At 41.9% G+C, this 13,741-nt stretch overlaps 1 protein-coding gene across 1 annotated transcript in view; it reads right to left on the reverse strand.

Annotated features, from left to right (window-relative positions):
- Nucleotides 1-10,132: 10,132 nt before the first annotated feature.
- The window catches only part of TOGARAM2 (TOG array regulator of axonemal microtubules 2), a 35,782-nt gene continuing 32,173 nt past the window's right edge, over nucleotides 10,133-13,741 (reverse strand). The window contains exon 20 of the mRNA XM_042810183.1: nucleotides 10,133-12,425. Within this exon, the coding sequence (XP_042666117.1) occupies nucleotides 12,169-12,425 (257 nt within the window). The 3' untranslated portion in view covers nucleotides 10,133-12,168. The remainder of the gene's footprint in view (nucleotides 12,426-13,741) is intronic.

Consider the following 13,741-nt stretch of genomic DNA (forward strand, 5'->3'; position numbering starts at 1 on the left):
GGCAAACCGATTCAGTATTTTCATTCCCCTGGGTTTGCTCAGTGCAGAGCAGAGGAGCTGAGCGGAGGCTTCATGGCAGCTGCAGCTCCTGACAGGGAGAGGAGGGCAGCGCAGAGCTCTGCTCTGTGTGACAGCGACAGGGACGGAACAGTTGAGAACCAACTGAATTCTACTGCAAAATACAAATGGCTTCAGCAAAGTCACAACTTCACACTAGGTTATTTATGAACACTTGCATAGAGAGAAAAAGGCCAAATACAAGTTAAAGCAAAAAATAACCCTTTTTATTTCCAAGGGATATTAGGAATGTTATTTCCTCAAAAAGACTTTGATCTTCTAAAGCATCTTTGATTACCCTGTAATCTCATCATCTCTAGTTCTCGGGATACAAGGCTTAATCCTGATTAGAGTAGTTTTGTAACAGCCTAATCAAACATCCTGAGGCACTTAAGGACATGTTAAAAAAAAAAAAAAAAAAAAAAGAAAAGTGAGAATCCTGTTCCCTCAGAAAGAGGTTGATATTCCAGTTGACACAGTTTGAATGGATTTACTGTGACTTCTAGGCAGGTTCTTGCTAATGAAAACACAAGGTACTGACATCTGGTTAATCACAGGCTGGTATAGCACCCACTAAAATACTTCCATAATTTACTGGATTTTACTCAAAGAACTAGTTTGTCATCAGAATTAAGATGTAACTTTTTAATTTACCTAATTTGACTTGATTTTATATGCTACTTCAGGGACAGAAAAAGATCCAGAAAAAGACCCATTTCTAGTCCTGCTTTGGTGGGAATAGCTTTAGTTTTTCCTACAGCTTTCATGATGAACGCTTCATCTACGTAGAGAATTTATAACCCTTTCCCTTTTTAACCACCTTCATGATGGGGGAATTAAGGCTTGCCTTAAGCTGTACAAGGGACCCCTTTGTCTACTGAACACCTCTGAGTTTTACTACAGTGCCTTCATCACAACCATCCATCTTCAATAAACTCAGTGCCATTTTATACCACATAAAAGGAAACCTTAACTGTAGTATTTAAGATGAAGTATTACAAAGAAATAACTCATAGCATATCAATGCTTTGGATCATCAGGGGTTTGTGAGCTTGAGGTGACAAAAGTAGCTGTACCCAAGGTGTACATGTAGGAGATGTCAACAGACCCACATTGTGATCACACAGAGAAATACATCATTCCCTATTAAATAGCGAAATCAACAAGGAGATTGCAAGGCTCCTCAGCAAAGCAAATTCTGCAAGTCAGTTTTCCCCCCTCATCAGAAGTTTTGTCTACTCCCACTGCATTAAAATTACACATTTTGTATGCATTTTGGATTTGTCTATTCTGGTGTCATTAGCTGTCAGAACAGAAATAAACCAGAAACACGACAACGGAAATCTGGCACTTTGCATGCCTACATGTAGCTTTGAAGATGAAAATGCAAGAGTGGGGGCACAACTTGTGCTCAGTTGCTGCAATCATTTCAGCCCTTCATGTCTTAATGCTGAAATGTCTCAGCATCCACAATGGATGATAATTGAAAGTGTGTATTTATCCCTGAGCAGCAAATTCTTCTGTAGAGTAAGAGCTACAGCAGCACATAGAGAAACACTACAGTGATCAAGCTGAAACCTGCTCACACCTGTGCTGGCTGGACATGAATTCAGCCAAGCCACTTTCCCCTGATTAAAATAAGGCTCTCCTGAAGACATGTCACATAAACCATCATCCCAGTACAGCATTTGTTCCAGTTTTGGCTAAGATCATGTCATCAGTACGCTCATCGCAACCATAGTCCCACTTGAACACTGCAGCTGTTGGGGGATTCTAGCATTGCCCTAAGGACGTTTGTTGCAGCAAACTGAGCGTTACATTCAAGAAACAGAGCTTCTCCAGTGGTGATCTACAAATATCTGTATCATGAACTCATGACTACGTATAACTAGAAGATTCTCTTCAGCGCAGGACCCTTGCAATGAGGTGTTAAACTTCAGCTCGTATTGCAAGCATGAAGTTGAGAGTAACTAGTACATAGAAAACAACAGCATGACCGATCACTTTTTAAATAAGTGTTATTGTTTGTTTGTTGTTGCATTACAGATTTTTTTATATCGTTTCCATTTTTCCTAAATTCAATGTTTCTGAAATACAGTTGTTATTAAGACCATGCTCAATTTCAAGATGTATTTTTTACTGATGTAAATAAATCAGTTTTATACACAGGTTATGAGTTTGTGCCTTACATTCTGTCTGAAGTTAGCACAGTCCTCAATGTTATGCTATTGATTCCTTACTTGGTGCACTAAGGAGTGCCCTCTGCCATAAAAAGTCCTTTTGCTTCATTCCTTCCCACCCAAATACAAGTTTGTCTTGTTTTGTGTTTCACTGGTATGTCAGATAAAACAGATTATATTTTCATTCTGCAAATATGTATTTTTGGGCTACAAAGTCCAGCCTGGACACCAACAGACCAGAACAGAGGTCAGCTGTGCTTCCACCTTTACCTCTTCTAATTTAGCTTGAACTACCTGGCAATTCAGAGCTTCTACATAAAACCACAGCAAATCCAAGGTAAGGGTTAAAGCCATAGCACACCTGTTGCACTGCAGTCTCATGCAGAAGGGCTGAGCACATAGTAAAGCAGTATCAATTTCCCAGCCAGGACTTCATAGCTGCAAAACTAGCAGCTAACAGCTCTATGCTATGCTTCATCTGCAGACCTTTGACAAGCTGACAGCTGCCTTTGCTTCTAGGGAAACTACTCAAAGCTGAAGCCTTTAATGGACTCATCATTTCACACTCAGCATCTGCAGATGACCCAAAAGTACTATACACCTCCAGTTACTTTATTTGACTTCAAGACTTACCCCAGATATTAGCAACACATTTCATAATTATTTGTGAAGTCTTATTATTAAGATGAGTATTCTGAGAATTTATACCTTTTGTTTTGGGAATAGCAGAAATCACAGTACAGAGATAAAATAACCTGTTCCTACTGTCACAGTTCATCACTGCAGAACTGGCAACACCTACTGAAGAGATACTCCTCTAGATTAACAAGTCATGAAACCTCCCACACCAGATAAACACAGAGTCATCATGACTGCACTATGCACATTGCAGGTATGAACTTCAAACTGAGATTTTGGTCTTGCTGTGCAAGAGGATACTTGGTTTATCTTCACAACAATACATTGGGTTATCTAAAAACCCAGTGCAAAGGTAGCAAGTCCTTTCCATTGCTCACTTTGAATGAATAACAAAAATATTTGTCAAAAAAAGAGTGTCCAGATATGGTCAGTAAGTGCTCAGAGGAAGATCAATCAAGACCCAGGATCACGTTATCTTTCTGATCCCTTTCCATTCATCTCATGTATGCCTGCCCTGCAGCTATCCTGTACCACCACTGCTTGCACCAGATCATCTGCAGCCTTCGTAGGTTCAACTGCTGTCCCCTTCACTGATTATCCAAATTTCAAAAAAACTCATCATATTCTTCCCTTTCTCTTTACCAGTACAAAAATCTGAGTGCATTAAGTAACCCTATGAGGATTTCTGGAGACGAATACACCCTTTAACAATGTTATTTTAAAGGAGAAAGAGGCAATAAGCCTATCTTGCTCCATACAAATCCCTCCTGCTTCAATAAAGTTTTCCTTAAGGCATAGATGAGCTGATTATACAGCAATTAAAAAGAAACCAAAAGCTTTTGATGCTTCAAGATTGAGCCACTGGGTCCTTACTATATGAAAGAATCAAAGCTGAAGCTTAAGGATGCTAACAGAGACCCGTCTTTCCCTACAGCATCACTGTAAAGCTATGACTTCCCAGACTTTCCACCACAAAGATAAGCCCCTAGGCCAAGATCACTCTAGAGATAAAACCTAAACCAAGCAATTCACTAGCTGCTCAGTTTTTAAAAGCAAGTTTGAGGCAATCTAGTAGTGCAATTTCCATCCTGCAACCTTACTTCCTCCTGAGCCTTCTTAAACTGGGCTTAAATTTAATACCTCTTACTTCCTAACTGGAAATTAAGCCTGCCAGAGCAATATAATCACTTGTTTTTAAAAACTTTTCTCCCCACACTGTGAAGCTTTGTCTTTTTGAATGCAAATATAGTTAACGCATGGGCAATCAGGGCACAAGGCAACACGTTTCTGGATTATTCTGGATACTGACATTTTTAAATCAATAGCCCAATATCCACATAGGTCCCTTTATTTTGTACTTCAGAGAGAACATATGCATGTACACGTGTGCATTTATCATCATAACAGCTCCAGCATGGAAGCGTGTTCTCCATATTGCAGTTTTCTCCTGTGGATAACCCAGGGAACACCAAGAATGCCCTCCTGTCCCAAAGATCTGCAGCCAAGCAGCCAGTAAGACACAGCAGTCTTGGTGGGCAGTTTCCTATTCCTGAGCCTTAGACAAATTTCATATCACAGCAATCCATATAGTCAACAGCAACTGGTAGGGAAGAGTCCTAGGGTGCAAAATAAAGTAATCTAGAAAATACTATAGACAATTAAAAAAATAGTAGCATATTCTTCAAACTGAGAAACCTCCGCTCTACAGAACTACTTCTCCTAGAAACAGCAAAGAGAAAAACCACATGCTGCAAACTCTAAGCTCTGCTAGCCCTGACAAGTCAGAGATTTTCTATTTCTACAGCATTTTCTTATTCCCTTGACAGCCAAATAACTAGATTAGCTTTTACACAGAGGAAAAAAAAAAAAAAAAAAAAAAGAAAATACACTACCCTCTGCAAACACCACAGCACTAGGAATGCAGGAGGCATTCAGATGCTCAGCGCATTCCCAGTTTCCCCCAGCAGACCACTGGCTCTGCATCTCTCTACTCCCAACATACAGCGAAGGTTGCTGCGACCTCTTCAGATGCTGTTTACAGATCAGCAAAAATAGAAAGGCATTTCTCTAAATAAACAGCAAGCTAATAATTTAAGAGTAATTTGATAGGTTTGATTTAGATTGCTTTCAGCCAAAATGAGACCAGGACCTGTGCGAGCCTCTCTAACCTTTCTGATAATTTCCAGGAGACTGATACTTTCAGATCTACAAAGCAACAGTACTGAGACTGAGCCTCTCCATTCACCCATTTGTGCACAACAAATCAGTTCTGTGAAAAGATGAGCAGCACTGAAAGCTAGTGAGGTACCCAATGGATCCAATCATCTTGACTCAAATTTCCCTTTCCTCCAAAATTTGCATAGAACAGATCCAAGATGGAAGCTACAACTGAATTTAGTTTGCAAATCAAGCACATTATCAGTCTTCAAAAGTGTCAGAAAGAGGACCCTGCATCATCCACACTTGTTCACATGCATGTTTGAAGACTACAAAATGCTTCTGGCATGAAAGAGAAATGACCCCCCCCCCAATGGGGGGTTGGACTCGATGATCTCTGGAGGTCCCTTCCAACCCCTACAATTCTGTGATTCTGTGACTTTAAAAATAAAATGCCATCCTACAAATTGCATGGTTACCACTTAGACACTGAGTTTCACTACCTCTACTATTACATATTATGAAGTTTGGAGAGAATACTGGAATATTGGGCAGGTAATTTCCATAATTGCGCCCCCAGGGAAACCCTTGAAAGGATACATTCATTGTGCTGTAATGGCAACCCTACCTGCTCACAGGCTAAAGCAGGGATTCTTCCCTGTGATTTTGTCTACCTCTCCTGAGCTTTATGCAAAGGGCAGGATTAGATCCATAGTTGAACAAACACAGACACATGAAAGAGATTTTGTCCTTCAGAAAGCCTAATTAACACATCACATGTGTTTTTTCCTCTATAATAACAGAAATTGGCAACCATGCAGAATATGCTGTCAAAATGTTATGGTTTGCACTCGGCTGTGAAGGGTTTTTCCCTCAGACAGAGCAATAATGGCAACTACAAATAAAAATGTAAATTTAAAAGATTCAAGCGATTACGAAACAAGGTCCCTTCCAACCCAGGTAGTTCTGTGATCACACCATCTACCAAGAGCTTGGGCTGAACCCAGGAGTGCACGCTCCAGCTGCACAGCAGTTTGTTGCAAGGTAAAGAGCTGGCCCATGGCAATAAGTTATCACAGAGCTCTCTGCTGAGCAGTTGTTCAGGTATGGGTGTAAACACAAGCCATGGCAGTCAGGTGAAGTCCCCAGTGAGTGGAAGAAGAGAAACATCACACTTTTTATTTATTTTTTTAAGAAACAGTAGAAACGAGGACCCAGGGAACAACAAATTGGCGAGCCTCACCTCAGTGCCTGGAAAGATCATGGAAGAGATCCTCCCAGAAATCATGCTAAGGCATATGGAAGGCAAGGGCAAATTATGATGGAGTGGCTTCTGCGAGGCCTTTGACGTGATCCTTCACGATATCCTTAGCTCCAGTTGGAGAGCTGTGGATTTGAGTGATGCTCTTCAGTAAGTAATTGGCTGGATAGTGCACACTTGCAGCCCAGAAGGCCAACTGCATCCTGAGATGCATCAAAAGAGGGATGGCCAGCAAGGAAAGGGAGATTATTGTGCCCCTCTGCTCTGCCCTCACAAGGGCCCATCTGGACTACTGTGTCCAGATCTGGGGCCCCCAGCACAAGAATGATACTGAGCTGTTAGAGCAGGTCCAGAGGAGGACCGCAAAGATGTTCAGAGGCCTGGAGCATCTCTCCTATGAAGAAAGGCTGAGGGAGCTGGGCTTGTTCAGTCTGGAGAAGAAAAAGCTCCAGGGAAACCTAATTATAGCCTTTCAATACTTAAAGGTGTCTTTCAGTACCTAAAGGGAGTCTGTAAAATGGAGGGGAATCAATTATTTGAAAGAGTAGATAACAGCAGGGAAATGGTTTTAAGCTGAAGGAGGGAAGATTTCAGTTGGGTGGCAGAGGGAAGTTCTTTACTATGAGAGTGGTGAGGTGCTGGAACAGGCTGCCCAAATGTGCTGTGGATGCACTGTCCATCCCTGGAGGTGTTCAAGGCCAGGTTGGATGGGGCCCTGGGCAGCCTGGTATAGTATTAAACGTGGAGGTTGGTGACCCTGCCTGTGGCAGGGATTTGGAGATTCGTGATCTTGAGGTCCCTTCCAACATGGGCCATTCTGTGATTATAAGAAAAATGAAGATAAATATTTTGCAGGGCATATAGGGATAAAACAAGGGGTAATTGTTTTAAATGAAAGAAAGCAGGTTTAGATGAGATACAAGGAAGAAATTCTTCACTCAGAGGTTGGTGAGGCCCTGGCACTGCTGCCCAGAGCAGTGGGTGCCCCATCCCTGGAGGTGCCCAAGGCCAGGTTGGATGGGCCCTGAACTGGTAGGGGGCAGCCCTGCCTACAGCAGATGTTGGGGCTGAGTAATCTTTAAGGTCCCATTCAAAACATTCTATGATAAATGTACATTCTATGATAAAAGTATTTGAGAAACCTTTCTCACCTATCATTGGTCTCACAGTCAACCCCTCCTTCCACAACCAAATCACAAATAACACTATCTGGCTGCTGTTCCAGATAAACATACATGTACATACCATTTAAAAAGCAGTTTACCTTTTCCCTGTAAAAGACATCTCCTTTTTATATGTATAAAACAAGATAAAAGACACCTATGAGCCAGAAATAATTCAAATTGCACATGTGAAAAGCTCTGGGATTTGGGCCATGTTGACTTTGTTCATATTTATTGTGAGCACAGACTATGTCTACCTATGAAAGTGCATACAATACAGGATTTTTCGGGTACACTGTGTCCCAACCACATTAAAAAGTGATGCCATGCCAATGCTAAATATTAAACAGCAGTAACAGAAGGAACAAAGAAATCTTGGCAAGGAGTCCGAAGAACTCAGCAAAGAAATAGAGAGTGCCAACAAGGAAACATTAAAGCAGGTCAAATGTATTTCTGATTGGAATTGCATTACAGCAGGTCTGTTAGTCTGAAATAAAAATTTTCCTACAGGTGTGAAATGACCACTCTGGCCAGAACCAGAGTGCAGGCACAGCTGTTGCCATTACGTTCACTGGAACACTTAATTGCAGGATCAATAGTTGATGAAAGAGCAGCACCTGCCAAATCACACTGTGAGGTCCCACTGCTGCTGGAGGTCCAGCCTGCAAGAGTACCTACTGAAGCGAGTGAGATGATTTAGTATTGCACTGAAGAACACTGAAATTAAAAAGCTGCCAAAATAAACAGCCAAAGTAATAGAGATCCAAATATTTGCACAATTATACCTATATGAAAGTCGTCTTATTAATAGAGCCAGTTTTCCTTCTTGAACAGTAGTACATTTCAGCACAAGGACTTGTACTGACAGAAGTGCATCAGTACTAAGCAGCTTTATAGCCTATATTACTTACGCTGACAACATACACAGAGCAGGACAGATGTGCAGAGGAACACATAGACAAGCAGAGAGGGTGCATCTTCCTGCAGGTGAACCAGCACCACTCAAATCACATGGGATATGAAATTTCAGGCTGTGCCCAAGAGCCTGGGCACATCTCAGTACTGAGCACATATGTCCTGCAACACAGCAGGCAATGACAGCCTTCACTGCAGCCTCCAGAACAGTTTTTGCTTTCTGCTGTAAACACAGCAGAGGTGAAATGTGCTAAATGGCTGTGAAAAGAAGTACAGCCTTCATTTATCTGAGACACAGCTATAAACACAGAGAGATTTTAAAAACTCTTTTATCACTGCTGATTTCATTTGGATACCCTCTCGGGGGACTTTAAGGATACATGGAGGCAGTCTGTTGGCCCAGCACAGGCACTGTTCTTGTCAGGCACTGATACCAAGGCAGAGTGGAGGCTTAAAGGTTCAGGCCAGCTCTAATTTTAGCTGGAGTGGTTTTCTCACCTCTGCTTGCATCAAAGGCTTTATCCCAGGATCAGGATTCAGTGTCAGCTGGCAGGGATTTGTTAGCAATGCCAGCACTTTTATTCCCACCATCTCTACTTAACAAGGATGAAAATAGCCACCTCAGTGCAGCCCCTCTCCCTCCCCTTGACAGAAGGGCCCAGCAACTGGCTCCCAAGCCCACCCTTAACCTTGGCAAGAACAAATTCTGCTGCAATTACTGTAGCTATGCTCTACAACACAACACCTCAGCACGAGCACTCTCTTCTGGTGGATTCTTTCTTCTCCGCCCCAGCTCTCTTAGCAATGTGACAAAAGCAGCATCAGCATTATTTACTACATTAACCTTCAGTCTCAGCATGACAACTCAGGAACTTCCTTCCTGGTCTTCCTACTACCCTGTTTGCCATTCATTTTTCTATACCAACCCCATCCCCCAAGCATTCTTGGCACCAGCAAGATTGTATATTTGCATTCACACAGGGTTTTCTGGTTGCATGGCTGTAGAGAACCTGGAGAGTTGGGGTATAATACATTACTGTAACACAAGTGCCATGAGACCTAGACAAACCATATCACCACACACAAGCTTTGACTCTTGGTGATAAGAAAGTGCCCGTGTGAGTTTTGCAGAGTGGACTCAGAGCACATAGCATTGGTCTCTCCATCCACACAACTTCATCTTCCAAAGCTCCTGTGCCCCTTACACTGGGAGATGGCACAAGGTCGTTACCCAGTGTCTAGAGAAACATGGGCTTTCTGCATGTGGTACTCCTACCATATTACCCTTTCCTTATTACCCCACCATATTACCCCCACCTTCCATCGATGACAGTGCTCTTACCTTCAGCAGGAGAAGAGTGTGTGTCAGCAGGGATCTCTCCTGGGGCTCTGACAGGCTGTAGGGTAGAGGAAGCCAACAAACTAGATTGCCACATGTATTTTTTGCTATGCTATCTTCCATGGTCTAGTAAGCTGTACTGCGCAACAATCAGATGAGTTAAACTGGCCCTTGTAAGCATAGCTTGCAGTCTCCTTTCTGATAAGACTTCTAGAATATTACAATAAAGATAAGTTAGAAAAAAAAAAAAAGAAGAAACATTACAATCTTTTACTAGTTCTAGAGGAAGGTTCAACCCTGCCCTTTGCCTTGCTTCCAAATACTCTAAATGGCTGCACAGCAACTTCTTAAGTGCAAGCAGCTGGCAGGAGAGCTCACCTGAACTGCGTTAACACATACCATTTAACCCCTATTTCTCTCTACTTGCTGCAAACAGACACCTTAATGGCTAAATTTGATTTCTCTGTGGTAAGACAGTACCTCTGTCATAGAGAAACTGTCTTGGCTGGAGAGGTTTTCTGTTTCAAAAACAAAAGAGCAAACAACCACCTGGACAGAAAAGAGGTAGCAGTAGGCAGTGCTTTATTCTCACTTACTATGGGGCATGCATGAAAGTAATGCTCAAGGCCAGGAGGGAGTTAAATAAACCAGTTACACAAGTTACTTTTTAAACATACTTTGCAAGTCCTACAACTAAACACATAAAAAATAAGCTCTAGGAGGTTTCTTCTGAGGTGCACAAAAAAACAACTTCTCCCAAGTGCAGATACTCCTCTCTGCATCCCCAAGGACACAAGCACAGATAAAGTAAAAAAGAAGTTTCTACTCAGCCCAGCGAAAGCAGCTTGTGCACAACAGCATGTACAGGGCTCCAGAGGGATGATCCGCAGAGGGAAACAGCAAAAGCAACTCTGGATGTGGAAGAAGCAAGACCAAGTCCTCTAGGAATGCCACCTACTACAAAAATTATTGCCTGAAAGTAGAACTCATGCAGCAGCCAACTTTAGCAGTTTAATGAAGTGATACCATTCAAGATCAGCTGTTTAAACTCAGCCACCCTCCAGTATTCTTCATTATCCACTTAATATTTTGATGCATGGTGGTACTCTGCAGAACACCATCACACCTGGTTTTGGTAAACTGTTAGGATGCCAAACTGTAAAGCACTGCACCATCTCTACAGATTTCTAGCAGTCTCTGCAGGATCTCCTGACACACCAGTGTCTCAGAGCCAAGTCCCTCACCTAGATCCCATGCCATATTTTTGCAAAAAGAGACAAATAATTCCACCAATTCAGTTATGTACTGAAAAAGTGTTTCCTGAATAGGTGACTGAACGTGACAATATTATTTATTAAGTTGGAGTTCTTTGGCTTTAGACATACAAATCAGGTGCAGTAAATAAAAAACCCCAGTACTCTTGGGCTGGAGAGATCTCCCTGCTTATTCTTTGACTCCCAACCTCAATACAAGGTCCTTTTACCATAGCCCCATTGTGTCTCATACCATTCGTTTTCAATTTTTTCTTCTCTCCAAAACTTCCATTTTAATTTCTTTCACAATTCTGCCAGCATATGAGCATAGATCAAGCTGTTCTATTTTCTTATCTGAGTAAGCATCAGCATCTGCTGCCTTCAGCCTGTCCTCTTTTCTTTCATGATTTCTCCCCTTTGAACTTCCAAACCTCTGTGTGGCAAAGAACTGGCACTTACCTCCTCTCCTGAATCTCAGATCAAGAAGTGCTTATTCATCCATAAATAAGGCAAACACTGAATTTCTTAAAGGACAGGTCCTTTTTCTTTTTTATCTGTCTTTTTAAACGTTAAGAAAATGTATATGTTAAACTAAAATTAGGCTTTATTTGTTCCACAGTGCCAATCACAGCTTATAACACAAAATCTGGAGTGAGGTATCCTCAGCCCATTGCTGCCCCAGGATCTCTGTGCATCAGCCTGTTACATGAGGAAGGAAAGGGGACAATAGACAAGATACAACCCTTGGAATAGGAGGGGAATTTCAGCAAAGCCAAGGGCATTTCTCCTATTCTGGTACCAGAGAGCTTGACCTGTGCATCTGCTACTGCACTGACAGCAAGCTATCTAATTCTGCAGCTCATACGCTTACAAAACCCATCTCTTACACTGTAAGTAAATATATATGCACATCTCTCACTGTCCAAGTATGTATATAAATGTATTATTTCCTTTTTACAGTTACAAGTTGCATTTACACATGGGTTTTTATTTTTTTTTTCATGTCTATGTAAGTTCTGCAGGAAAGAGGAGCTCAAGAAATAAAAGCTTTGAAAAATATTTCCTTTTTTTAAAAAACAGCCTACATCAAAATAGACTATATACGTCTGTAGCTAAACTCTGTAGGATAAATCTGGCGCTTCAGAATCGGAGTAAAACCAATGCCAGGGTCTCTGCCAGCTGCACGGAGGACACCAAGCCTTCTTCACTGACCATCCAGGTCCAAAACGTGCCAGAGGTGTTTTGTCACGTGTGGAGGCTGGCTGGCAGCATGCTCCTTGAGGCTGGAGCCCATCTCTTGGTGGAGGCTCTTGGCAAGCTTGGTGACCGCAGCCCTGACATTGCTGCTTCGCCCGGGCAGGACACCGTTTCCAATCATGTTGCCCAGGAAGAACCAGAGCACAGGCAGGACATAGCGCTCGACCACGTGGGCTTTCCGGGGATAAACAGATGCCACAAGCACTGCCAGGCAAGAGAGACAAATTTCTTAACAACCTCAGTGCAAGCAAGTACCTGTAGTTTTGGTTCTTTGAAGGGTTTTCCAGTCAATGCCAACAAGTGAACTCAGTGATCCCCAAACAGGCTGACCGCATATTGAAATTAATGGATTAACTAAGAGACGTGGTTTAGTGGGGAAACATTGGTAGTAGGTGGATGGTTGGACCAGATAATCTTGGAGTCCTCTTTCAATCTTGGTGATTCTATGATCCTATGACTGCTAAGGACCATAATTTCTCCAGATCGGAGGCTCTGTGTCCAAGATAGACTTACTTGGCAAAGTGCATCATACACCTTTGGTAATTTATTTCACGACTTCTATATTACCAATGACAAAAGTGACAAACCTGTTTATTTCCGTGAAGAAGTTATCTAAACTAACTGAAGTAGATTTTGAAATGCAGCTTAGAGAAGTAATAGAAGTAATAGAAAGCTTTCTAATAAAGAGAACAATTTTTCTTTTGTGACCTTTGATGAAAAATGCATGAATGACAAATGATGAAAAATGCAACTGTCTAACCTGGCAGTGCCCTTTATTCTGTGGCACACAGCAAATGGCAGTACTATACCACATTTCAGAACTTCAGCCCACAAAAGACGCATGAAGCTTGACAGTCAAATTAGAAACATCAGTGACTAACTGATATCTTTGGCTGAAAGGTCTGATTTGAGCTTTTTCCCCTCATACTTGGTGGCCCCTAATGAGCAACTGTTTCCAACTTCAGAACACCCAAGGTAATAACCCAGATCCCACTGCCACAGCATTTCAGCATCTGAAAACTTCGATAGCATTTATCCAGGCAGTGCTCCCTGAAAGAGGGAAACGAAGACAGAAACTTTTACTTAATCTTTCATCAAAAAAACAAGCTCTGCAGCTCTGAAATCTGTTCCCAGGCCATTACCCAAACTGAACTGTATTAAATACAAACAAAAATTTACTACAGACAGACTCATTGCATGGAAGATTTTGCTGAGATATCAAAATCTGAAGTGGCCAGGAGACAGAGCTCTTATTTTCCGCTCAGTGGAAATGTTACGCAGTAACCATTCATTACTCTGCAGGGAAAGGACGTTGGTTTTCTGTATGCTGGTAACCCAGCTTCAGTCATTAACATTTAAACAGCTGCTGCAAGAATCTAAGAACAGTTCTGGAAAGCAGAACAAGGTTATTATACCTATTTTTAAATGGAAGTTGATTTGAGCTTAAGTGCTTATTAAGCACAGCAGTCGCTATGGACTTCCATAGGAGAAAGAGTTGCCTGTTCCCTCTAAATCCCAGA

Source organism: Centrocercus urophasianus, unplaced genomic scaffold (assembly GCF_019232065.1).
Source record: "Centrocercus urophasianus isolate 14NV4802_14NV808 unplaced genomic scaffold, USGS_Curo_1.0 seq_10, whole genome shotgun sequence".
Lineage (NCBI taxonomy): Eukaryota > Metazoa > Chordata > Aves > Galliformes > Phasianidae > Centrocercus > Centrocercus urophasianus.